Source organism: Protomyctophum parallelum (genome assembly GCF_964188405.1).
Source record: "Protomyctophum parallelum genome assembly, chromosome: 20".
NCBI lineage: Eukaryota > Metazoa > Chordata > Actinopteri > Myctophiformes > Myctophidae > Protomyctophum > Protomyctophum parallelum.
Genome location: NC_139718.1, coordinates 43,885,139 through 43,911,356, shown reverse-complemented (window position 1 = coordinate 43,911,356; position 26,218 = coordinate 43,885,139). Strand labels below are relative to the sequence as shown.

The 26,218-nt window shown below is 44.2% G+C and overlaps 1 protein-coding gene across 1 annotated transcript in view; it reads right to left on the bottom strand.

Annotated features, from left to right (window-relative positions):
- The window catches only part of LOC310877803 (dynein axonemal heavy chain 1-like), a gene marked incomplete at both ends in the record, with an annotated part of 103,024 nt that overhangs the window by 63,460 nt on the left and 13,346 nt on the right, over positions 1-26,218 (bottom strand). Inside the window, 29 exons of the mRNA XM_083791752.1 lie at positions 370-527; positions 1,900-2,060; positions 2,406-2,546; positions 3,038-3,145; positions 4,011-4,172; positions 4,469-4,588; positions 4,983-5,177; positions 5,648-5,825; positions 6,210-6,364; positions 8,178-8,269; positions 8,642-8,828; positions 9,558-9,644; positions 9,962-10,111; positions 10,216-10,329; positions 11,043-11,148; positions 11,295-11,483; positions 11,893-12,006; positions 12,907-13,070; positions 13,765-13,905; positions 14,716-14,895; positions 15,915-16,020; positions 17,053-17,174; positions 18,720-18,884; positions 19,241-19,453; positions 19,829-19,903; positions 20,962-21,140; positions 21,612-21,810; positions 24,534-24,689; positions 25,034-25,175. Coding sequence (XP_083647878.1) covers positions 370-527; positions 1,900-2,060; positions 2,406-2,546; positions 3,038-3,145; positions 4,011-4,172; positions 4,469-4,588; positions 4,983-5,177; positions 5,648-5,825; positions 6,210-6,364; positions 8,178-8,269; positions 8,642-8,828; positions 9,558-9,644; positions 9,962-10,111; positions 10,216-10,329; positions 11,043-11,148; positions 11,295-11,483; positions 11,893-12,006; positions 12,907-13,070; positions 13,765-13,905; positions 14,716-14,895; positions 15,915-16,020; positions 17,053-17,174; positions 18,720-18,884; positions 19,241-19,453; positions 19,829-19,903; positions 20,962-21,140; positions 21,612-21,810; positions 24,534-24,689; positions 25,034-25,175 — 4,259 coding nt within the window. The remainder of the gene's footprint in view (positions 1-369; positions 528-1,899; positions 2,061-2,405; positions 2,547-3,037; positions 3,146-4,010; positions 4,173-4,468; positions 4,589-4,982; positions 5,178-5,647; positions 5,826-6,209; positions 6,365-8,177; positions 8,270-8,641; positions 8,829-9,557; positions 9,645-9,961; positions 10,112-10,215; positions 10,330-11,042; positions 11,149-11,294; positions 11,484-11,892; positions 12,007-12,906; positions 13,071-13,764; positions 13,906-14,715; positions 14,896-15,914; positions 16,021-17,052; positions 17,175-18,719; positions 18,885-19,240; positions 19,454-19,828; positions 19,904-20,961; positions 21,141-21,611; positions 21,811-24,533; positions 24,690-25,033; positions 25,176-26,218) is intronic.

Here is a 26,218-nt window from a genome sequence, read left to right as displayed (position 1 = left end):
TCAGAATACTGATGTATTATTGATTTGCAAACATGACCCGCTTTAATTACTTCAGTCTAAATTAGTAGCTGATCTACAAGCTCAAAATGCGTCGCACTGCGACCCCTTTTGAGCTTGTAGATATGCTGTTTTCAGCATGCAACCAAGTGAAAAAAGGCAACTGGATCTCTTGTCCACTAGTCCCTTCCTGACATTTTAGTTTAGTTTTTATTTGTTGACGAAATTGTCAATATATTTAATCTTAGTTTGAATCATCATAGCTTATGTAGTTTTCATTTCCATTTAGTTTCCGTCAGTGAAAAATAGCTAGTCGACGGAAAAAAAATTCGCCACAGTATTAGTCGACGCAGTCATCACGGCCTCTCTCACCGATGTGTTTCCTGTCGTACCATCCTCCGTGGTCCATCCACTGGCGCAGCAACTCGATGGGAGGCTGCGCTCCATAGGTCTCCAACATGGGCATGTTCACGTCATCTATGAAGAAGATCAACTTCTTTCCCAGAGGAGGCCCAAACACACCCTTACGCCTGGAACAAACGCATAAGTACTGTACAGTATGTGTGTGACGTGTGTCATTAGTCGAGATACAACTATTATAACTAACTAATTTATTATTAACTAACTAAACTATTATTTAAAGCAGCTGTGTGTGTGTGTGTGTGTGTGTGTGTGTGTGTGTGGCCCCTTTTCCACCAAAATAATTTGGTTCTAGAACTGGTTTCGTGACTTTTTTTATGGTGGTTATTATCTTCCAACCAGAATAGTGACACGTCCAATTTGGTACCACTTCAGGGTAGTATTTTTTTGGTTCCAGTTCGAACCAACTTTTAGGGACCTGAATTAATTTGCTTAAAAATTGGAAAAATATCAAAAACATTACCGTCCAAAGGGCTGTCATGGGGGTTAATCCGTCCGTGTTTGTGTGTGTGTGTGTGTGTGTGTGTGTGTGTGTGTGTGTGTGTGTGTGTGTGTGTGTGTGTGTGTGTGTGTGTGTGTGCGTATGCACAATGTCCAATGACTGAAAACACTCTATCATCACCAAATCACAAGACCATGAAGTCCATGAAACTTCATTGTAGAGTTTTAACTCAATATCTGACAAGCTGACCCGGACCGCTAGGCGCTACCTAGGCTCCAATGTAGACTGACAACAATACACGGGTTCGAGTCCCGATCCCGACGGCCGTTGCTGCGTGTACGTACACCCCATCTCTCTCTCCCCATCTCTCTCTCTACTTACTGTATACTATCAATAAAAGCATAAAAAGCCCCAACAATGATCCGTTTGGCTGCCAGCATTAATTAAAGAATGATTACTATATGCCAGGATATCCCCCACGTTCAACCCTTATTTTGAAGATCCAAAACACCACGACCGGAACTGGATGTTGACTGAATGGTGTGTGTGTGTGTTGTCGGATTAGGTATTGATCTCTCACTAGCTGATGAGAAGTTCAGGCTGGCGCCATTACAGCGATCACTATGCTCTGTGCAATAAGCGTTGTTTTGACCAGAAATGTTGCCTGGGATGGGAAATTGGAGATAAAAGCGACTGAAAGCGTGTGTGTACGCGAGCATATGGGTGCACGCGTAAATAAAGATAGCGCAGTCCAGTGTTATGGCTAACAAGAGATAGCCATCCGAAGCTAATGTGAGTAGCCTTTCGACTAGATCGGATCAAAACATCTATACAACTGAATTAACGTAACTTAAGTTTATTGGCGCTTGCCGAGACTAATGATTAACAGGTTACGTTTTTCGGCGTGGATTGTGTTAATTGACATGCACACCTCTAGGCTGGTCTTGCCGTACTGTTGACCGAGTCCAAATAATTTTGTTGTACACTAGATTCTGTTCAATCAGGTGGAGACCCTTCATATCGTTCCTATATACTGTTACCTTTTGTTCAGCTTGCTGTCGATGTAATCCTGAGTCTGGTTGGCGGAGGTGTGCGCTGAGAACATGAGGAAGTGTGAGATGTATTCAGCAGGCGTGTTGTTCAGCAGATGGTCTGAGATGGTCAGCGTCTTCCCAGTGCCAGTCGGTCCAACACACAACACCTGGCACACACACACACACACACACAAAAGTGTTGTTTTTTATTTTAGTTTTAGTCATAGTCTTTTGAATAGTTCTCATTTAGTTTAGATCTCTTGTCCACTAGTCCCTTCCAAACATTTTAGTCTAGTTTTTATTTCTTGACGAAATTGTCAATATATTTAATCTTAGTTTTAGTCATCATAGCTTAGTTTTCATTTAGTTTCCATTTAGTTTTCGTCTGTGAAAAAAGGTAGTCGACGAACATTTTTCGTCATAGTATTAGTCTACGAAATCACACACTGCACAGAAGGCAGTGGTTCCCAAAGTGGGGTCCGGGGCGGGGACAATTGTTATTCAGTACTCACAGGTTTCGTATTGGACAACAGCATGTCCATGAGGAAGGACATTCTGACCGTGTCTGGGGTTGGCACGACGATGTCAGCGTAATCCATTTCTGGGGTGATTATCACACTTTTGGCGTACTTCATCCAACTGACCCACTGAACCTATAGAACACAGAGACAATCAAACTGTTACTGTACATCCAGGGACGGATTAACACCTCTGAAGGCCCCTGGGCACTGAAGCTCGAAGGGCCCCCCCCCCTTCACATGCACACGTAAGTCTTGGGCCGTTTTTATGCCGTTATATTGGCCTATTTCCGGTCGCCTACCCCCCGCAGAGTGACAGCCAATCTAGCGCATTGTTGCTGCTTTACACACAATTGCACTTTTCAGCTGCCTTCTCACCAACAATAAAACACTAATCTTTTTAGACACCATTTATTTCATTCGGATTAGCAGGGAAAATGTCTGTGGAGCAAAACAAAAAGAAGATTATTTCTTTCTTTTTTTGGGGGGCACGTGCCCAAAGTGCCCATATGGTAGATCCATCCCTGGTTACATCCATCCATCCTTCTTACACCGGTTGATCGTTAAAACTAATTTGTTGCGTCATAATATCTGCGTGTAAATGTTCAGCATTATTATCTGCTTACTTTCCCCCCCTTGTCTTCCTCATCTTCATCCTCCGTCAGGTTACTGATCCCAGAATCATCAAGCCTGTAGTCATAAACCAGACCTTGCTCTGGAAAACACAGCTTGATCTGCAGGAAAGATATACATTTAGTATGAACACAATATACTATTGCAAAGCTAGGCATAAAACGTATGCTCAGTTACACACAGAACTTAACAGTAACGCCTCATTTCCACTGAGCTCTGTGTGATGTTCTGATGTCTTTCTGTAATAGTAATTGCCCGAGTTTATTCCAGATACACTTTTTTATTCTGTATAAACCTTTTAAGCCCTATATGACTTCTATGTGTGTTCTGTGATACATCATCATCATACTGCTCGAGGGAAAGTGAAACCACACTTGCAATTTTCTAGTTCCGCTTGTTCCTGCGGAATTATACCTTTCAGTCCATTTGTATGTTGAAAAACATGACCCTTTCTATGGATTTTGGAGAGACTGTATGCATTGTGTGCCAGGAAACAGTTGTCAATGTTAACATATTTCATTTATAGAGTGCTTTTCAGGATACTCAATTACACTTGAATTACAAACACGGTTTTGATTCATCTGTAAATAACACTTGGAAATATTACATCTATGAAACAAAATGACGTATAATCATAAATCACACTAGGCCTGCCCTCGATTAGTTGACAAACCGATGGGAGTGTTGAGCCCAAACCACACCGGTAGGGACTCCTTGGGACAAAACCGTTTATGTGGTTGACCTTAAAAACGTTGATGTTTTTTTTGTTGTTGCATGATTTGACTAATTTGTTACATTAATCAACAAATCGTTAATACGTAACAAACGATAGGCATTAATAAGCTACAAGCTTCAGCCTATACATTTTTGATCAGATGTGTCTCACTGAACAAAGATCGGATTAAGCCATTCGTTCATGTTAAGCATGCAATCCTCAAAGCAGTGACCCTGAGTTGGCGGTCTAACCTTCTCCGCTGTCATTTTGTCACGGAGCCAGGCGCTGAAGCGCTGGCGGCTGGCGGCGTCCCCCGTGGCCCCCACACTCCACACCAGGGAGAAGATGAACCAGGGTTCCAGCAGCTCCTCCAGGCGTTTCACCTTGTCTTCTGGGGGACGTGGTCTGTCCACCTAAACACAACACAACACGTTGTTTAGAGCAATGGTGGTTCCCCCAAACCATGAGTCATTTCTGGTCGAAACCCAAAATAAGAGAGATTATGGACGTTTGCCCCGGGGACCCAATACTGGTGGGAATAGCAGATCTACCAGGTGCACCATGTGTTGCTTCACACAGCATTGCAAGCTTGTAGATCGGTTATTTTCACTATACTTCTAGAATCTCACAGGTGCTTGAGCAGGGTAAAACGCATTATTCACTGTATCGGTGTACTTTAATGCGGGAGATTTGTAAGTTGCAGACACACCTCTCTGTGGACAAAGGGGCTGAAGAAGCAGTCCATTAGTTTCAGCAGACTGAAGGTCAGGTTACTGTCCATAGAGGTGATGACCTCCTTCACGGACTCACGCACAAACGTGATGGAAGCCTGAGCAAAGAGAAGAAAACGGAAAAAGGCCCCGACACAAGATATCGAACATAAATGTCTTTTACACAAAAAATGTGTGTAGTAGCCAAATATTTGACCACTTTTTTCCACTTTTCTCCCAATTGAGTCATTATGCCAATTAACCAATGCCACACATTTATTTTTATCTTACATTTTTATCCCATGATTTGAATAGACGATCTACAAGCTCACAACACGTCGCGCTGCAACGTGTTGCTTGTAGCTTGTACTGTGGATCGGCTATTTCCAGTACAAGAGATGCTTCTATGGAAGACATACAGTACTGCTGCTGCTGTGGAATCCCAAAGACTGAATCGAATGAATTCCGTCGTGGCGACCGAGGACTTCAATCCATGAGCTGTGTCATTCTTACCTGTAGGAAGGTGCTGAAGAGGGAGTTGAGCTGCTCGGTGTGTCGCTTCAGGGTCTCGGGCAGCGTTTTCAGCCAGCACTCTGTGAAGGCCGCGAGGCCCAGAATACTGGGCTCCAGGTACACCATTCCACAGCGAGAGACGGTCGCTGGGGACGCCACCGCCAAGTCCTGCACCTCGAACATCATGGTCATCGACTGCGGGGAGGTTTCGCAATGTTTTGAGACTTGACAGAGAACGACAATGACACTAATAGCAATCCCATAACGTTGTACACTTCAAATCGAATCCTGTGGCTCCTGGGATCTGCAGTGCAGACAGTCAGACAAATTGATGATATGTGACCTCCAAATATGGGCACGGTGTCAGCCCAATCAGAGCCCCATTGACTTCGATTCAAAAAGTAAAAAACATACAGTACATTATTATGGAAATAAAACTGCCTAAATGGCAATGTGGACAATACATGATTTGGCACTGATTGGTCCAGCGGTTTGGAAGATTAGCGACAGACAGACAGACAGACAGAAAACTAGTCTACTGCAAAATACGCCTGGATGGTGTTGCGACAGGTTTATGAGCCTGTATATCTGCTATTTAAACACATTTCGACACGCATTTTTGTTTTAAAGATCTCCCATCAATGACATGCCCAAGAAGTCCTTACGTCAGTGAGTTTGATGATCTCTCCAGAGCTCAGGCAGAGTTTCTTGTTGTCGTCCAGAACGGTGTTCATGTTCTCGATCCACACGGCGTCCACCGGCCCGTCAAACATGTACCACCTCCTCTCCTCGCCCGCGGACGCCACGCCTCCGCGGACGAGAGACGACAGGATGCCGTCCGTCCTGCAGAGACGGGTGAAGTGCATTTTTATAGTGTAGTACTCAAGTACTCAAAGCGCTTTACAATGGTCCGTTCATTCAGTCATACATTGGGGATGTTCTCCATGGAGAAGTGGAGGTGTTTGTACTTATTATTAATAATATGAAGACGTTTGGCAAACTAACAGTGTCATTTCACAACTGTATGACTGCACAACTCACTCTTATCCAGGTATATATGGAATCTTTCTATCAACAACCCAGGTTAATTCGTCTTGCCTATTTCCTTACATTTTTCCATTATTTTTAAACACACACACACACACACACACACACACACACACACACACACATAAAAAACAGACACCGGAAAGTATGAAGAAAGAAACAAAACGTTCACTTCCATACCATTCGTGTGTGAGCGGGTGGAAGTGGCCGTAGAGCTGTCCCATGGTGACAGACTTGGGGTTGAGGACGTACGTCTGGACCGCTCGGTACACGCCGCCACTCACAGAGGGCTGGCCCTCCAGAGCCGTCATGGCTGCTCCTAGTATCTCATAACACTGTCAACACAGTGTTGTTTTTGGCAGTTTTAGTCACATTTTAGTCACCTGGAATGTCTTAGTGTTAGTCTAGTTTTAGTCGACTAAATGTCATAAGATTTTAGTCGACTAAATCTACAGTTGATTTAGTCGACTAAAATGTATTTTGGCGGGTCTTGATGCCGTTGTAATGAGTGTTTTTACACTTGCTGAAAATAGCCGATCTACAATCTCCCAACACGTCGCAACGCGATCAGCTATTTTCAGCATGCAACCAAGTGTAAAATGACTTATACTGGATCTCTTGTCCACTAGTCCCTTCCTAACATTTAGTCTAGTTTTTATTTGTCGACGAAATTGTCAGTATATTTAGTCTTAGTTTTAGTCATCGTAGCTTAGTTTTCATTTAGTTTCCATTTGTTTTGTCAGTGAAAATAGGTAGTCGACGAAAAGATTTAGTCTTAGTTTTAGTCGACGAAAACAACACTGACAGCACTGTCATTGTCACAACACACTCTGTATATTATGCACACTAGTCTCGCGTTACCAGACTGTTGACTCTCGCAATTTCCAAATCATACAGTCTTGACCAACGGAAGAGCCGTCATGAGTAAAATATAAATATAATATAATATAAAATATAAAGTGGAGCCTCTTCCCCACTTCCGTTTCGTCTTTACAGTCGCACAAATGTATTCTAATTCTAATATAAATAGAAATCATCTAAGCATATATAGCTTGTTGCTGAGCGGAAAAGAAAATACAAAAAGAAAATGTAAAGATATTTTAAAATATATCTTCGTGAACGGAAATGGCAGCTTCCTTACTCAGCTCACGGGGGCTATAGTTCCAGACTCTATATAGCATTCGGAGATTGTGGAATGGTTGTCTGGCTACACGAGACTATATGCACAGTTGCACACAGAATTACTCTTCCTACTTCCGGGCTACTTCCTTCACAGGTGTTACCACTGATACAAATTAAGGCTCTGTTCCATTTCGGTGTGCAGTGGTTCTCAAACTTTTTCTTTTCCAAGGACCCTCCCCCATAACTCGGACCCGTAATCCATTTGTACATTCTCAGAGTTACACACCCGCACGGGGCCATTTGGAACCCATTCAAGGACACTTTGTGTGTTTCCAGTGAGCGGCCAACATTCACAATCGCAGCACCCTGACTCTGTTTGACCAGAATGGAACAGAGCCTTCATTAGTATCAGCGGTAAGTTGGTAACACCTGTGAAGGAAGTAGGGAAGGGGCCCAAGTTCTTTTCAAAATGGCGTGCATGCATATAGCCCATTGCCCAGCAGCAGTTTAAATACAGTACGTGATATTCTTATCGACAGTTACAATGTACATTGTAATATATCACTTCTGTTGAACTAGACATAAACATGGTGAATACTAGGCCAGTCACTTATTATGACATACTGTAGGCTAACCGTCTAACCGCAATCATTTTAGATAATCGCAACTGTTCAGCATAATCGTCACAATGCCACAATGCTATGCTACGGACCCCCATGAGAGAATTTTTTTATGGCTCTAGGTAGCAGTGACTCTCAACCAATTTTGGATTTGAAGTACCCCCAGTTTGGCATGCATTAGGCTACGGATCCCCATTTAATGGCATTTCTATATCTCTGGGACCCCAATTTATATTGTAAAATCACTGTTAAGTCGGTCCATTTGCTTCCATTTATACACTTTCAGAGTTACAGACCCATAAGGGTCCATTTTGTTCCTGACTATCATTTAGCTGTGGACCCCCTGGAACTTGCTCAGCGACCCCTACAGTACATGGGGATGGATGGGTAAGAGACACTCACTCACCTTGGTTTTCCCAGATCCACTCGGCCCCACCAACATCAGACCATGTCTGACCACCGTGGTCTCAAACAACTGAATACACTTAGTAACATATCCTGTCAGGTAGAAGACACACATCGCAATATTGTCATCTATACAGCCTCAACAGAGAACAGATATATTTATTATTTACACAGTTATTCAATAATTGCCAAAATACAAGCTCACACTGCATTGTGAAGCAACTCTTTGTGAGCTTTTAGATCTGCTATCCTATAAGGAAATGGCTAATGGGTCAACCGGCGGGCGTCACTATGACTTGGACGCAACTATACCATACATGGAGTTCGGCATGACTCCGACATAACCATAATGACCAGCCAGTCAGTAGCTGGGTGAACCTGAAACTGAATTTCCCCCACGCGATTAGTAAAGGTCTCCCTTGTTCTGCCCAAAATAAGGACAAACAAATCAGTTAAGACACTGACCGTCCACGTCTTTGAGGTTTTTCTGGGCACAGACATTCCGTATGGACTCCTCTAAGGTGCCGTAGTCGACGGGCTCCTCTTTGATTCCGGGGAAGAGGTCCGACACGATGCTGTTGAAGAGCTTCAGGTCGTCCTGGAGGAACTTGGGCACGTTAACGTCTCTGATGGCCCGCAGGCAGATCACCTCCTGTGGGGTCAAGAAAGAACAGTAGCTGGTACAAGTAGGTATTCAGAACTTTGGGTACACGTGGTGTAGGGCGACCCCGTCCGGGCGGAGGGGCCTCAGAGATAGGTTCCGACCGGGACCCAGAGACAAGCGGCCGGACGCGGCGTGGTGCGGGCCCCCAATAAGGCGAGCCGAGGCCGGCGGGGCAAAGCCACCACCGGGTCGCCGGGGGGACCAGACGCACGTCCGGCATGGCGGTTGAGCGGCCTTTGGGTCGCCACGGACCGCGGCAACGTTGGTTATGTTTTATTATACATTTACTTATTTACGGCAACATTGGTTAATATGTATTATACATATATATTCATTATACATTTACTTATTTACTTTAGTGGTGGCGGTGGCTCAGGGGTAGAGTAGCTGGATGGCAACCGCAAGGTTCCCAGTTTGAACCCGGGCTCCCCCAGAGTTTGCGTCGAAGTGTCCTTGAGCAAGACTCTGAACCCCAAATTGCTCCCGATGTGCAGGTTGGTGCCTTGCATGGTTTCCCCCATCATCGGTGTGTGTGTGTGTGTGTGTGTGTGTGTGTGTAAATGAATCATTTATCATTTACTACGACTACTACGACTGGATTCAAACCCAGGTTGGCTGAACAAGGACTGAGCCTTAATGCATTTTAAAGATTTCCATAGAAGCTACAGTACTTCAGAGCACAGAACAAAACAAAACAAAACAGGAATACGACCTCACCTCATTCACGTCGGAATTTTCTCTCTTCAGATTTCCAGCAGCTGAGATCACAGTTTTCACAGCTCTCATACCAAAGTCATAGTGATCCTGCATTTTAAAAACACAAGCCACGTCAACACATAATAGTATCTATATTTTATATCATAATTACAGAAAGGTCCCAACATTAAGAATCACCCATTAGTCCTCTATACAGTACATTCACTGCTGCTCTTTCCATATCCTTGAACTGTATATGTGAAATACATATGCTATGCAAATACTCTTGTCTCTTCTTTGCCAGCTCAATTTACAACATCCCACCAAGTCAGATTTGCAGCATAAATTATGTTAAACGTACATACCGTACATAGAAATTATCCAACATGTTACTTATCAGGCATAGAAGTGTTCTGGGTTCGTACCTGAGAGCTGAGCTGTTCAGAGGAGAGCTTGAAGGTGATGGTGATCTTCTTGGAGAGGACTTTGGCATCGCTGAAGCCAAACGAGTAGAGGGATATCTCTGCAATCATCGCATAGTCCGGTACCATCATGGCCACAGGACGGAACAGGGCCTGTGGAGGTAGACGGCCGAAGCACGCGTGTAAAACAACCAGTATCTCCAACACTGAACTGAACACATGTACTGTACATTGGAAATCTATTTCCAGCTGAGAACCTTGAGGTTGTCCGGCAGTTCAGTGCGGCCGGCATAACCAGGGTTCATGGTGATGAAAACAGCACAGGATGCAACGAGAGGGATCTCCGCACCTTCAAACACAAAGCGCTCTGCCTGGAAAAACAGCAACAATTAAAAACAACTAAAAACACAGAAGCCAACCGGGTGCTCACGTGAGATTAAAATATCTTAAAAGTGTATGGTTCGTCTAGGATCAGCGGGAAATGAATGTAGACCAGTCGAAACATGTTGGCATTTTTCGTAGAGTAACTGTTTTAAAGTGATATTTTTTGTTAAAAGGTTAAATCACTATATTCTAAAAGTAATCATTGATATAGAGTGTGTGTTCAGTAACAGAGGTCTCCATGTCTCTCCAGCTCTTTAATGAACCGAAAATACATGTTCAGAACACCAACAAACAGAACACCATCAAACCCAAATGTTTGGTCAAACCATGTGACTCCCATTGGAAAAGCATTGTGGTGGACATAAAAAAAAAGTGTTGGAGTTTGGAAGCACTCTGCAAATTCGAAACAGGTAGTATGCATGGGCCGTTCAGTGATTTCGACGAGTGCTCACCGCCTGCACAGAAATTCTTGACAGAAAGTAGCTCATAACATGTCTACGGTGGCTTTTTATGAAACAAAAGCTTGGCAGATTGAAAGAGGATCATTCAAGTTTGGCCTAGAGCTGCAATGTTGGTGAGTTTAACGTCGTTTAATACAAGCAGATCGCAAAAGCAAATTGGATGAGTGGGGAGTCAATGGAGGGTATTGCAACAAACTTGCAAATTGTGGCTAGATGCTGGTGATCCGTTTGTGACTCACTCTTTGCTGTAAAGCTTTCTGGATGGTGGTGATCTGTTGTGCCACCACAGAGAGCACCTCCACGTCGATACGGTTAAACTCGTCAAAGCACGCCCAGGCCCCGGAGCTGGAACGGAACATGGAAACTGATCATAATGGGCTCTGTGCACGCACGCCATTTTGGAAAGAACTTGGGCCACTTCCTTTTCTACTGTTTACCGCTGATACTACATTGGAACTATAGTGGCCCTCTCCATTGTCAAAGCTGCCCACCTGGCCAGGCCCTTGAGGAACTTGCCCATGGCAATGACATCCAGCTGGTCGGAGCAGTTGAAGACCACCGTCTGGACGGCCAGGGCCTTGCCCAGGTCTTTGGTGGTCTCCGTCTTTCCCGTCCCTGCCGGACCGGCCGGCGCGCCTCCTAACTTCAGGTGCAGAGCGCCGGTCAGGGTCAGGTAGCATCTGCAAGGAGATGGAGTAGGTTTTCAGCATAGGTCGGAATCAGACCGGGAGCCAAAGAACGTGATTGGGACATCCCTAGTTTTCAGGGAATCAGCTGAAGCGTTTAACAGGACACGGTAAAATCCTGAGTGTTCATTTAAGGCCAGTAAACTAAAGACCTGGAGACGTGATCAATGACATTTGGCTATTCTGAGTGGCCAAAAGAGCATTGACCACGCCTCCAGGTCTTTAGTTTACTCAAGTTAGGGAATAAGACCTGGTACTTAAGACACGCAAAATACAGCCCTATAGTGCCAAATATAGGGCCGCCAGAGTATACAAAATGGAACAAAAAATGCCCCAAAAAAAAAACAGTCTCAGAATAAGGAGTTCATGGTTTTAATCTTTAGCTAATACGTCAAAGACGTGCCTGTCAGTGAGCGGTGTGATAACCAGACGTCCAGAGTTGCCCAGATACTCGTATCCATACAAGAACTCTGCATTCACTGCTCGCACGTACAGCTCATCTCTGGTCCAGTAATATCTGCAAAGTGAATACCATATGGTTTGTTAAAGATGGAATCCATAACTTTTATGACGGGATTCAAAAGGGGGGTTATAGTCCGACATGCGTGGCGGGTTAAGACTCACCCGTGGCTCCGACATGCGTTGCCGGTTAAGACTGCGTGTGCGGTTAGGGTTATAGGTTAGGGTTTGGGGTATAGGGTGTCAGACTATTGACTATTGGGTGTCGGACTGTTAAGGGCAGCCCATACTGTCTCCGACCACCGAACTTTTCGTCGGAAAGATCAGACTTTTATTTTTTTCTCCGAAGTAGAGTTCGGAGAGTCACAACATCTGGGAGTGCAGCTTTCAGAACAAAAATTCGGAGAAATGCGTTTCAGAAGTTGCAAGTGACGTCATGTTGTAGTTGTACCGGAGCTTTCCGACGAAAAGTTTGGTGGTCGGAGAGAATATGGACTGCCCTTTAGTATGTCGGACCAAAGATATAATGCAGCCATTCAAAAGCTGGTCGCCTGCCAGAGAGACCAAATGACTAATGCCCATTCAAAAGGTGTGGGTCCCAACCCGAGTGTACAACTGGAACCTAACGGGTCCATTTGGTTTCATTTGTACACTCTCAGAGTAAAATTTACTTTGATTTTACAATATAATAATTGGGGGCCCAGAGATAGAAATGCCATTAATTAAATGGGGGTACGTAGCCTAATTCAGGTCAAACCTGGGGGTCCTTTAAATGAAAATCGGGGAAAATCACTGACAGATACGTAAAAATCTTCCCTTAACATGGGGCTTCCTTGGCATATATTTTCTAATGGGGGTCTAATGAGTGTCAATTCGGGGGTCCTTAAAAAGTTTGGGAACCCACTGGTATACTATAAACAAACAATAAACGCAGTTAGTATATAGTGAGTACCGGTACCTGAGCTGACTGATCCATTCGAAGTCATTCACACTGGAGACGTTCTCCTGCAGCAGCTTGGCCGCAACGTCCTTGCCATGGACCTCTGTGACGATGAGAGCAGACAGTACAGCCCTCTGCATCCCGCTCAGACGCCCTCTCACCAGCCGCACCAAGTCTTCCAGCTATACGCCAAACAACCACAAAACATCAGCGCTAAATATAGCTTTATTCACTCTAATTAACCGTTATTTTGCTATGATTTCATGCTTTCATAGAAAGAAAACAAACACAATGACAGTCATTCAAGTATAGTCACATTTTGCCTTTCAAAAATTGAAAGGCAACACAACAGACTACACTAGAGGATATTTGGATATTTGGGACATTAGGACATTAGCATAAGTGTTATATAAAAATATAAAGATCGGATGGGGAAAGATCGGTATTGGTCTCAAAATCAAATGATCGGAATCGGATCGGGAGCAAAATAATCGTGATCGGGACATCCCTAATTAGTATCAAATAATTTGATTTTAAATGGGCATAATGGGTACTTTTATGTTTGGTACAGTAAGTACATTTTGATGACAATGCTTTTGTGCTTTTACTAAAGTAAAATTTGGAGAACGGGACCTTTACTTTTAACAGTATCTCTACATGGTATTGCTACTTGTACTTGCAAACTTTAATATAAGCCCTATTTCATACTTTTTCTAAATGAGCTAGAAAAAGCTCTTTAAGCTCACTATGCTGCGCAGTGTATGCACTGCAACACAATGTGAGCTTGCCATTTTCAAAAGAAATCTGCAAATCCTTTTGCCTATGATGCCAAAATATGGACAAAATATGGTTGAAAGAACCAATGGAGTCCCAGACCTGTGTCTGAAGCTGTGGGAAGAGGCGGCTGGCCAGGTCTCCCTGCTCCAGGGCCTGTGAAACCTCACAGGTCCAGAACACCTGACAGCCAGCGATGACCACCTGTCCAGGCCACGATAACACCCACTCTGTACGGGCCTTCTGTTGGAGGGGCAGAAAAGATGTACACACACTGAGCAGCTATACGTTTCTCCAAGCAAAACCTTGATATCGAACTGTGGCTACAATGCTTTGCTTACACTGTATAATAATCCCCAGTGTTAAGTAAATGCGTCCATTTGGTTCCCATTGTATGCTGAGTTAAATGAACACTGGAGAGTTTACCATGTCCCATAAGACCTGATTCAAACAGCATACAACTTATTGGAGTTTATTTTATTGGCTTATTGGCACTAGAGAGATTATGCCATATGGGACAATATAATGAGCACCTGAAAATATTGAGCTAAAAGCAATGTACTATACATTTTGTACATTAAAGGTTGCGGAAACAAATCTGGATTGGAGGGTATGCGCATGCATAAAGTGTAAATCGAGTGGCAAAGATACACAACAGTGGCAGAAAGCATGCAGGCAGCCGCCGGTCTGTGGCGGATTAGGAGGCTTTTGCCGGTGGCAGAGGAAACACTGAGGAAACGCGGGTGTTGTCGGCAATATTGGCGGCGACGCCGTGGCTGCTGCCACTGCCGGAGAATGCACTCGCTGCTTAGGACTTTTCTGTTTGGATGCATGTATGGGGCTGTCAAGGCCAGGAAGTCATTTTTTGCCACTCAGCAGGGCGTTCCCACCTAACTTCCGAGTATGATGAGGGCACGTGCATAGCCTCTATTAAAATGGAAACCTCCCACTGAAGAATATACAGAACAAAACAAACATAATGGTACGTAATGGTACTATTTGACACAGGTTTGTGTCTGTCTGTCAGACAAACAGACAGACAGACAGACAGACCTCCGGGTAGGCTCTGAGCGAGCGCTGGATGTTGTCCCTCACACTGGCCTTCATGGAGCCCTCCACCTCTCTCAGCCAGTCCTCCACGTCTCCACTGGGCCTCACGGGACACGTGAACGTCACCTCCTCGCCTTCGCCAGAGTACATGTGCGTTATCTGGAGATCTGGCTGGAACTGGAGCTGAGAAATTAAATGCAGCAACACACCCCACACAGCACACACACACACGTCATGTTTCCATGTATGCCTCTATACATTCCAGAAATATGATCCAATAATCCAATTGTGTTGCTTTATGACCTCCACTATGACGTTGAATTGTGATGATTTACAATGCTTAACCCATTTAGACCTGAATTAAAAACATTCACTTTGAAAGAATATATATTAAAAGATTAGCGCCACATTTTTATGATTTTTCAAAAATAGCAGACCTACAAGCTTGTAGATCTGCTATTTTTCAATAGCTAAATTATAACATAAAACACCAAGTTTCATACAGATCGGCCCGTCTGTTCTCAAATTATTTTGTACACGCAGGCCACATTCAGCCTGGATTGACCACGCAGACATACTCATTCTCTTGTTTTTCCTGACTGACCACAATGTTAAGAATGTAATTGAGATATCGTCGTTATTTAAACAGATGCTAGGTTCATTGTTTTGGTGTCCTATATAATAGTTTCAATGCACAGATTGTTATTTCTGCCTAAATTGTAAATTGCAAATTGCACTAACAGGGATGATAGGGGCGGGGGTGGCTCAGGGGTAGAGTGGCCGAATGGGTTCCCAGTTCGAATCCGGGCTTCCCCAGAGCAAAGGTGGATGCACACTGGGCGAGCTTTTCGGAAAACCGACGGAAAAACGCCACTAAAAATCAGAAAAACGCAGCCAGTGTCGAAGTGTCCCCTAATTGCTCCCGATGAGCAGGTTGGTGCCTTGCATGGTTTCCGCCTCCATCGGTGTACAGTATGAATGTATGGCTGAACGTAATGCTCAATCTGTGTAAAGCGCCTTGGATAAAGGCGCTATAAGTGCACCATTTACTATTTATCCCAACACTCTCAACGCGTTGTGAGCTTGTAGATCTGTGATTTGTCTAAAAGTGCCCTATTACGGGATGTCAGCCCCTGCCTCTCTAACACTCTCTGCACGTCCCTGGACACAGATATACAAAACAAAATGAAGATAAATCGAACCCTGGCGATGTTCTCGAAGCACTTGCGTAGGTGAGGCTGAACAGCCATGGGGTCTTTGGTCTGAGAAAGAATCTCCAGCAGCTCATCGTCTGACAGGAAGTAGAACCTACAAATATCCAAGACTGGAAACGTTATAGTTACACAATAACAGAGAGAGGATCACAATAGATTGAAACAATAGAGAAACTGCTACTATGAACAGGATGTTTGTGACCATGGAATCATAATAGTCTTCATCGTGAAGGCCTATTCATACTAAAAAAGAGAGGTGCATGTGTTTGGGTGAGCGGTGAGTCTCTTATCACCGCAGCATGACGTCATACACTATTTAATTTTTCGGTGGTCACCTCATCACCTAAAACTGGAGTATGAATAGGCCTTTAGACAATCTTATGTCAATACATTAAGGCATGAGGCCGATTCTACATAATGCCTTCTAAACCAAACAGTTTTCTGAAAAACATGTGTTGCTATCGGTGGTGGTGCTCAAACTTTTTCATATCAACGACCCCCAAAATGTTATCTATTCGGCCGCCGAAGTATTCATTATCTATCTCATAATATTTTGTTCCAGGGACCCCTAGAAGCAATTATTTGAGTTAAAAATGTTCCCTTTAAGAAAGAATGTCAACAATTTACAATTTTACAATTTAGGCATTTAGCAGACGCTCTTAATCCAGAGCGACTTACATTAAGCAAGAACAAAAAAAGCATGGGAATAGATCACATAAAATACTACGGCGGAAGATTGGGAGTGATGCTGCAGTTCTGACTGCAATGGGAAGTGCATTCCACAGTTTTGGAGCCAGAAGGGAGAAGAGTTTGGGACGTGTGGAGCGTTGTCCCGGATGTCACAGATGCTTTCCCAGTTTGAATGGGTTAAGCCATTCTTTGTTGTACAATGGAGCGCAAGAATCGCCGATCTATACAAGCTAACAGTGTGCATTGTGTGCATTTTCGGTGCTGAGGTGACCACCGGAGCTGAAATAACATTGAGCGGTGGTGAGTAAAAACAGAGAGAAGGGCTGGGGCAGTGGCTTACTCTTCACCGCGGCTCGTGACGTCATGTTGTAGTTCGGAGGTCACCTCACCACCGAAAATCCAGACTATGAATAATGCTTAAGTTGTATACGTGTACCTTGGGAAGGCTCCTCTCTTGCTCTCCAGGTAGTCACTGAGTCCTTTCTGGACCAACTCTAACTGCTGGTTGCAGAACCTCAGACTGTTGAGCAGATGATCATCTGAACACAGCTCAATCACCTGCACGCACGCACGCACGCACGCACGGGAGGGGGGGGGGGGGGGGGGAGGGGACCAGGGAGAAAGCTTGTCTCGTCAAACCATGTGACTCCCATTGAAAATGAATTGCCACACAGAAGACACCGGGGAGACAGCTGTCTCTTGGGTGTGAACAGCCCCTAAGTAATCAGGTTAATCCACAGAGCAGTGTGGTGTGGTGTGTTGTGTAGTGTTGTTGTCAGGCTCCGGCATGCTCTGGGGCTTCTCGAAGCACAGAGCAGTGTGGTGTTGTGGCAGAGGGAGTGCAACGAACCATGTACAACCCAGATTCGGCACAAACAAGGGACTAAATTATTTTCGCTCCTGTGCCACCAGAATGTGGAACGCCCTACCAACAGTCATTAAGACATGTGAATCCCTTGACACCTTCAAAACCGCTCTCAAAGGGCACCTACGGACGGCTGCGAAACTGGCCCCCGTAAAATCTGAATCTGGGGCTTCAAAAAGCACAGAGCAGTGTGGTGTTGTGTTGTGTTGTACTGACCTGGGGCTTCTAAAAGCACAGAGCAGTGTGGTGTTGTGTTGTGTTGTACTGACCTGGGACTTCTCAAAGCACAGAGCAGTGTGGTGTTGTGTTGTGTTGTGTTGTACTGACCTGGGGCTTCTAAAAGCACAGAGCAGTGTGGTGTTGTGTTGTGTTGTACTGACCTGGGGCTTCTCAAAGCACAGAGCAGTGTGGTGTTGTGTTGTGTTGTACTGACCTGGGGCTTCTAAAAGAACAGAGCAGTTTGGTGTTGTGTTGTGTTGTGTTGTGTTGTACTGACCTGGGGCTTCTAAAAGCACAGAGCAGTGTGGTGTTGTGTTGTGTTGTACTGACCTGGGGCTTCTAAAAGCACAGAGCAGTGTGGTGTTGTGTTGTGTTGTACTGACCTGGGGCTTCTCAAAGCACAGAGCAGTGTGGTGTTGTGTTGTGTTGTACTGACCTGGGACTTCTCAAAGCACAGAGCAGTGTGGTGTTGTGTTGTGTTGTACTGACCTGGGACTTCTCAAAGCACAGAGCAGTGTGGTGTTGTGTTGTGTTGTACTGACCTGGGGCTTCTAAAAGCACAGAGCAGTGTGGTGTTGTGTTGTGTTGTACTGACCTGGGACTTCTCAAAGCACAGAGCAGTGTGGTGTTGTGTTGTGTTGTGTTGTACTGACCTGGGGCTTCTAAAAGCACAGAGCAGTGTGGTGTTGTGTTGAGTTGTACTGACCTGGGGCTTCTCAAAGCACAGAGCAGTGTGGTGTTGTGTTGTGTTGTACTGACCTGGGGCTTCTCAAAGCACAGAGCAGTGTGGTGTTGTGTTGAGTTGTACTGACCTGGGGCTTCTAAAAGCACAGAGCAGTGTGGTGTTGTGTTGAGTTGTACTGACCTGGGGCTTCTAAAAGAACAGAGCAGTTTGGTGTTGTGTTGTGTTGTACTGACCTGGGGCTTCTCAAAGCACAGAGCAGTGTGGTGTTGTGTTGTACTGACCTGGGGCTTCTAAAAGCACAGAGCAGTGTGGTGTTGTGTTGAGTTGTACTGACCTGGGACTTCTCAAAGGCACTTTTCATCAGTGCTCTCCACGCACGCTCCATGCTCTGGTACCTCCGGGCCTCCGCGGGCAGCTGGCGGGTGATGTCATCGGAGCCGAAGATGGGCTCCAGATAGAGCCAGGACCGTTGGCATGTCAGCCACTCCTCCAGCACATCCTGCAATATGGTATATAAATGGTGCATTTGATATAGATTGTGCATTATACATTCACCCGTTCACATGCACACACACATTCATACAACGATGGCGGAGGAAACCTGCACATCGGGAGAAATTATGGGTTCACTAACTCTGGGGAAGCCCGGAATCGAACTGGGAAACTCACGGTCGCCATCCGGCTGCTCTATACCGGCCACTACCCCTGAGCCACTGCTGCACCCCCCAGCACCCCTATTTCCCCAAGCCATGTGTGTGTGTGTCTGTGTCTGTGTCTGTGTGTGTGTGTATGTGTGTGTGTGTGTGTGTGTGTGTGTGTGTGTGTGTGCGTGCGTGTGTGCGTGCGTGCGTGCACCTGAGCCGTTCTGAGCTTCTTCTCCCAGGCGCCGATGCGTTCCTCAAAGCTCTTCTTGTGGGGAGAGAGAGACATGCTCTGAGTCATGACGATGTGGTCGTCCAGCAGCTGCGAGGCCTCGTCTGGACTCTTCAGGATGTAGCTTCCCGTCTCCTTGTAGGGCAGAACGTCAAACGCCACCGTCGACCACTCGGCCTCCATCTTGTCCAGAGCCTGGATGGTGGTTGGAGGAGACAGAAGAAATGCATTACAAACTGTGTGGTTGGGTCATGCCGCGCGCACAGTAACTTGTTGGTGTTAAATCACCGTGACTCAGAGCTGACTAAAAGGATTGTTTTAAGGATTATGTTATACTTTAGATATTGAAAACTAGCAGATATACAAGCTCATAGTCAATTTAACAAGGGTGCAGATGATCAGAAATCATCAGAGAGAGAGAGAGAGTGACGTTTGCGCTACTGTATGCCGATTTCTTTCTCCCTGGAAATAAAAACGTCTGTGTTTCCGAGGCTAGGGTTGAAGAAGTGGTTAATGTCTGGAATTAAATCGGGAGAGAGACAGACACAGTGACAGCGTCTAGTATTATACCTGCTCGATGGCGTACTCTTTGGCGGCCACCTCGGCCACGTGCTCCACCTCAGCGATGTGTCTCTGCAGGCCCATCTGCAGAACGAATGAATTAATGAATGAATGAATGAATGATTTTATGTCATGTGTCATGCCACCTTGTGGCCCATCCCTCATGGGATTATATGACACCTTTTCACACAAGTTACAATAAACAGTTATACACTTCTTACCGATACTACTGATGGCATACATACAACAAATCAAAACAAAACAAAACATAAAACTAAATACAGCGTACTAGCATACATATCCCTTACTGGCTGTACATAGCCTTTTTCCTCAGATCCCAGGCTATCTCTAGATAATTTGACTACTTTAAAAGTATTTTTCAACTAAACGGTTAATAGATTGTGCATCATTCATTTCCATCATATTAACATATGTTTATATTATTAAACAACGCTTCTCTAACCGTACCATGAAAATAACAATACAACACAAAATTATACTCATTCTCTATTGCATTGAGATCACACATTTGGCAGATTCGATCTTCTTCATCTGGCCCAACATAACGACCTGTTTCAATATAAAGTGGCAGTATACCTCCTCTAATCTGGGCACAAAGTGATCTTTTTTTCTTTGGCAGATTAAATAAAACATAGTTTTCAGTATAATAGTCATGTTTTATTTATTTATGTACGTAATCTTGGTTTTCTCCAGATCTCTTCTGCCCAAGTATGTTTGACCTTATCAAAAAGTATCTCCCTTAACTGCACAATACTAACGACCTGCTCCAATCCAAGAAAAAAAATCCTCAATTCCATATTCACAGAGCCTTTCGTTAAGTATAGAGGAATATAACTTGTAAACTGTACTCAACAGACCGATCCCTCTATAATTAAGGGGAACCCTTGGGTCATCACTTTAAAAAATAGGTGTTATAATGGATCTGAACCACATAGAGGGAATTCTTCCCATTTCAAACAGACCAAAGTAGAGTGTGAGAGATAGCATTGGTGATGTCGTCGAGATCTCTTCGGGCAGGTATTCTATGCCTGTGGCTTTCCCTGTCTTTGCTTTATTAATTGCCAACTGGACTTCTTCTACATGGTCAGCTCAGTATTAAGATTATCATTAGAAGGATTGACCTCCAGACAGCCGGAGAAGGTCAGGCTGGCCTTAGGCATGACGTGCATGCGGACGCGCTCGCCCAGCGTCTGCCAGTGGCGCATCCTCATCCCCGGGCTCCTCAGGGCCTGGATCAGAGGCACGTTGGGGCGGAACCGCTCCACCCTGCCCAGTAGATCTGTAGCCACCATCTGGCAGTCTGGAAAAGGAAAGTGAGTAATGCTCTTAAACTCTGTGTGTTCTTGGAACACGGCAAGCCTTTTGCTCATCCGTGCCTATGGAATGAATCACCTCGAATCACACAGTGTCTGCATCAATTCTATTCTAAACAATCCGTTGCTTTTTTGGAATTATTAATGAGTCGAATAACCGAGAAGTGCATCTCTATTTGTTTCGAATATTTGTGTGATATACATATATGTCAACGAATTGATGCAGAAAATATCGAATGAAAATGTCAACTTGACACATTAAATAGCAGATCTACAAGCTCACAGCATGTCACATCACAACCCATTGTGATCTTGTAGATCAGCTATTTTCAGTATTCAACCAAATTACAAGTTTCTATCATTTCACCCAAAGTCAATTATTTTATTCAAATCTTTACAATCCTTACGATCGATTAGTTTGATTATAGGGGCTGTACCCCATAGATTTCATGACTTACCAGGGACGTCCTTGAAGTGTTTAAGGCACTTCTGCATGGTCTTGAAGGCGTCTTGGACGGCGCGCTCCAGCTGCTCGGCGTCGACGGTCAACAGAGGGTCGCCGAGCCAGCCCTCGTGCCAGCGCAGCCAGTCGGACGCCGTGGTCCACAGGTCCCTGAACGGCTGGAAGTCCTTCGTCAGCTTCTGCAGGCGGTCGTACTGTGACACGGCAGGAGCGGGAATAGTTAGGGGAAATTAGCAAAAGTTGTGGCAAACCTGCAACAAAAGAAAATGCTTACCACTAGCGTTCTTCACAGATGTGTTCATAAAGGTGTCTACTATCACAAAACAAAAATTCCCCAAGCCAACTCCCTTGGGGGACTTTGTGGTAGCCAACCAAAGTTGGGGTACCCGGAGGGCCTAGGCTAAAAACAGGACATTTTAAAATGTGGGACATGGGTAAATAGTTTTTTTTTTGGGATGCTGAATCCGTTCCAACCATTCATTTTCAGTAAACATGACTACTGGCCATAAATTCGGTCATGCCTGCTTTTGTATGTTCCAGACATGTGTAATAACTAATTAGCATATGCATATGTCAATGGATGTCTATGGTGTTTTATTGTTTTCTTTTCTGTTTGTGTGCTGGGGGTGGGGGTGGGGGTGGGGGTGGGGGTGGGGGGGGGCATATTCAAATATAAAAAGGATTTTATTAATATATCACAATTGCATCGTAATTGAAACTAACTGTTGAAACAGAAGTAGGTGGACAATCTTTAATGGATTTAACTGATTTATTGTTTTCAGAATCAGAAAGACTTTATTCTCACACCTTAAAAAAATATTAATAGTAAAATAAGGGTGAAATTAATGTGCCAGGGCTCCTCAGACTTTCAGTTCATTAATGAAAATAAATAAACAGAATATGGCTCTATATCACTATATATAAAAAAAGATAAACACATAATAAAAAAACGGAGGTGCTAAAAAGAAAGCATGCTTTTGTAAACAATAAATACAAATATGAATAAACATACAACTATCTCTACTCTTCCAACTCCCTGGCATCGCCCTCACTGTTCTTGTCCTCTGGCTTGATGTTCTTGCAAAATGTGCCATGCAGTTACAACAAGCAGAAATGCACTGTGCACTGCAGTGTGCACAGTCCCCCTCATCATACTATAATTAACCGAATGTCTGAGTGTCTGTCTGTCTGTCAGAAACAGTGCCGTAACTCCTTACTGCCTGCACCAATCACTCCCACTTTCACACATTGACCATATGCATGTGGAGGGCGTAACGAAGCCCTTTTTTCGATTTGACACATTAATGATTATTTATTTATTTATTTATTAGTCAATTACAAACGTACCCTTCACGGCCACAAGGGGGGGAAAATATCTCATAACGGGTAAGGACTAGTAGTTACAACTGACTAACTTCAGAAGATAGTGTGGTGTGATGGGGTCTGTTCATTGACGGTACAGGTTCATAGCCTTTGTCACCAAGCTTCGGTCCATACTACAGTACATGATGCACTGGATTATGGATGGAAGCTTGGTGGTGGTACACTGGATGTACATCCAGTGATGGACTTCGCAGCAGCAGCCAATCTCTGGTCTGGATATAAGTTCGGAGAGAGTGCTGTGCTGCGGCTCCTGGGCAGTTTTTCTGGTTTTATACTCCCAGTATAGCGGCCCGCTTGCTGAAGATGTCAAATCTCCAGTCCCCAAAACGTTTGTGCGATTTCCCATGGAACATGAACTTGAATAGTTCACAGTTGGCTGTGATGATGTCCTCCTTGTTGGCTTGGATGTCCAAAAACGTCCATAGCCCTCTCCACTTTGTCAGTCTTGCAGAACTACAACTGCTACTAGGAGTATTGAACCAGAAAAACAGCCTCCGACAACAGGAGCCGCAGCACAGCACTCTCTCCGAACTTATATCCAGACCAGAGATTGTCTGCTGCTGCGAAGTCCATCACTGGATGTACATCCAGTGTACCACAAGCTTCCATCCATAATCCAGTGCATCATGTACTCTAGTATGGACGGAAGCTTGGTGACAAAGGCTATGAGTCTGTACCGTCAATGAACAGACCCCATCACACCACACTATCTTCTGAAGTTATTCAGTTGTAACTATGAGGGGGACTGTGCAGTGCATTTCAGTGCACAATGCATTTCTGCTTGTTGTAACTGCATGGCACATTTTGTAAGAACCTCAAGCCAGAGGACAAGAACAGTGAGGGTGATGCCAGGGAGTTGGAAGAGTAGAGATAGTTGTATGTTTATTCATTATGTATTTATTGTTTACAAAAGCATGTTTTCTTTTTAGCACCTTAGTTTTTTATTATGCGTTTATCTTTTTTTATATAGTGATATCATAGAGCCATATTCTGTTTATTTATTTGTATTAATGAACTGAAAGTTTGAGGAGCCCTGGCATATTCATTTCACCCTTATTTTACTGTTAATTATTTCTTAAGGTGTGACAATAAAGTCTTTCCGATTCTGAAAAAAATGAATCAGTTAAAACCATTAAAGATTGTCCATCTACTCCTGTTTCAACAGTTAGTTTCAATTAAGCTGCATTTGTGATATATTAATAAAATCCTTTTAATATTTTAATATGCCCCCCCTACATTGCGGAGGCAAATAATATATGAAGATAGGTTGTAAAGTGGTGAAGTGGTAAAACATGAAGTAAAACATTTGAGACGAACATTTTTGCGAGGAAAGCGGTAAAATGAGACTTTCGTGGTTGTTTTCGTCTCAGATTTAGTCCGACGGAGCGTCACAGTATAACTCTATGGGGGACACAAAAGCGACACAAAAGTAGGACCCGGAAGTATCTCAGGAGGGGGCGCTCACGTCACAGCTAAAATACTGAATAATATTGTCTGTCTTCTCCCCCCCCCCCCCCTTCATTTCTTGGCTCACATTAGTGACAGGGACTCCGAAGAGACGTTCTCTGTTGTTGTAGGTCTGGGCCATGGTCTGGGAGTCCTTCAGCTGCTTGGCCACACGCCTCACCTCGTTGGCTATCTCGTGGGCACGACCTGCGTCGACGTGAGCACTGAACCCGGCAACCAGCATCTGGAAAAATCCAGTCCAACAGCAGTGACAGTCACACATTAGCACTCATCGACTTGACAAAAAAGAAAAAGGAACCGTAAACAACTGTAAATAAACCTAAGCCGCTGTATGCCATTGTAGGGGTTTCAATGACCATTTTGATCAGATGTAAGGGTAATAATTTGAGTCCCTGCCTTGCTTCAGTATATGCCTACCGTATGTGACCTGCGTAAAATGCAAGTGTTGCACCGTGATTGGCCTGTTTCGATTCACTGAAGAGCCCATAGCTATGATGACAAACGCCTAGTGATGACCCACGAAAAAACTACTTAAAAATGTCAAGGCATTCTGGAGTCTCGGCAGACCTGCAGAGAGTCCAATCGCTCCTGGAAGTTGTTCTGGTCGACGAGCTGGACCTTGTGGAAGCGCTCCTCGCTCTCCACATGTTGGGCTTCAGTCACTGTCACCTGCTTCATCAGGTTCTGAGGCCAACCGGCGGCTGTCCACCTGCAGAGAGGAAACACAAAGGACCCTCATTAGAGGGCCATTTCACAGCTGGAAAGAAACTGCAGTCACTCAATGTTAATAGTAAATTTGTAGTAAGGTAACAGTAGCACAATTTTTAATGTGCACCTTATATGGCCAGAACAGTAATGTAAGGTAAGGTAAGGTAATTTTATTTATAGAGCGCCTTTCAAAACAGTTGTTACAAGGTGCTGTACAATAAAATAAAAGGAATAAAACAAGAACATCTCAATCAAAAATAAACCAACAATGAAATAAGAAACAGAGCAGCAAAGACAGTACCTAGAAATAGATAAGATAGAACAGTACATAGAAATCACTGGAGCAAGCCAACCAAGCTTTTAATATTTAATATCATATTGTCTATGTCCCTCAAAGTTATTTCTAAAGGTTTGAGCCTCAATCACCACTCTGATATAACCAGTCCTTGTCATTTCTTTCTGGACTTTTAAAGCAGTTTTAGCTGCAGTACCACAATGTCCTGAGGTGGTGGGGGTGCTGATATGCAGATTATTTAATACATGAGTCATTATAATACTAACGCTAGATAAAAACCAGGCTTGTTTCCATTCCATGCCAGCTTGGAAAATCAACAATGGTGGACATTGTAAACAAAGTGGAAATGCTAATTTGGACTGAAGAAGAGGAGGAATTATACAAAGTAGGGTGACATTGATGACATCACGATGAGGACAAAATCAGTTGAGCTGTTCCTGAGAGCAATTTCCATTAAAGCACCTAATATGATATGAAAGCCTGATTGTTCAAAATTGGTTATTTGTGGTGGATAGAAAACACATATGGGAGCCCCAAAAACACAAAATAAATGGAAAAAGTTAAATTTTATGTTACAGGTTTTAAAGATGCCAACAGACACAGCGTTTCTCAAGCAGAGTGGTAAATCATTCCACAGCGTAGGTGCAACAAATTCGTAAGCTCGGTCTCCTTTGGTTCGCAGCTTAGTGGCGGGGATAATGAGAAAACCTTTGTCTGAAGACCTAAGGTGCTATTTACACGAGGATGGT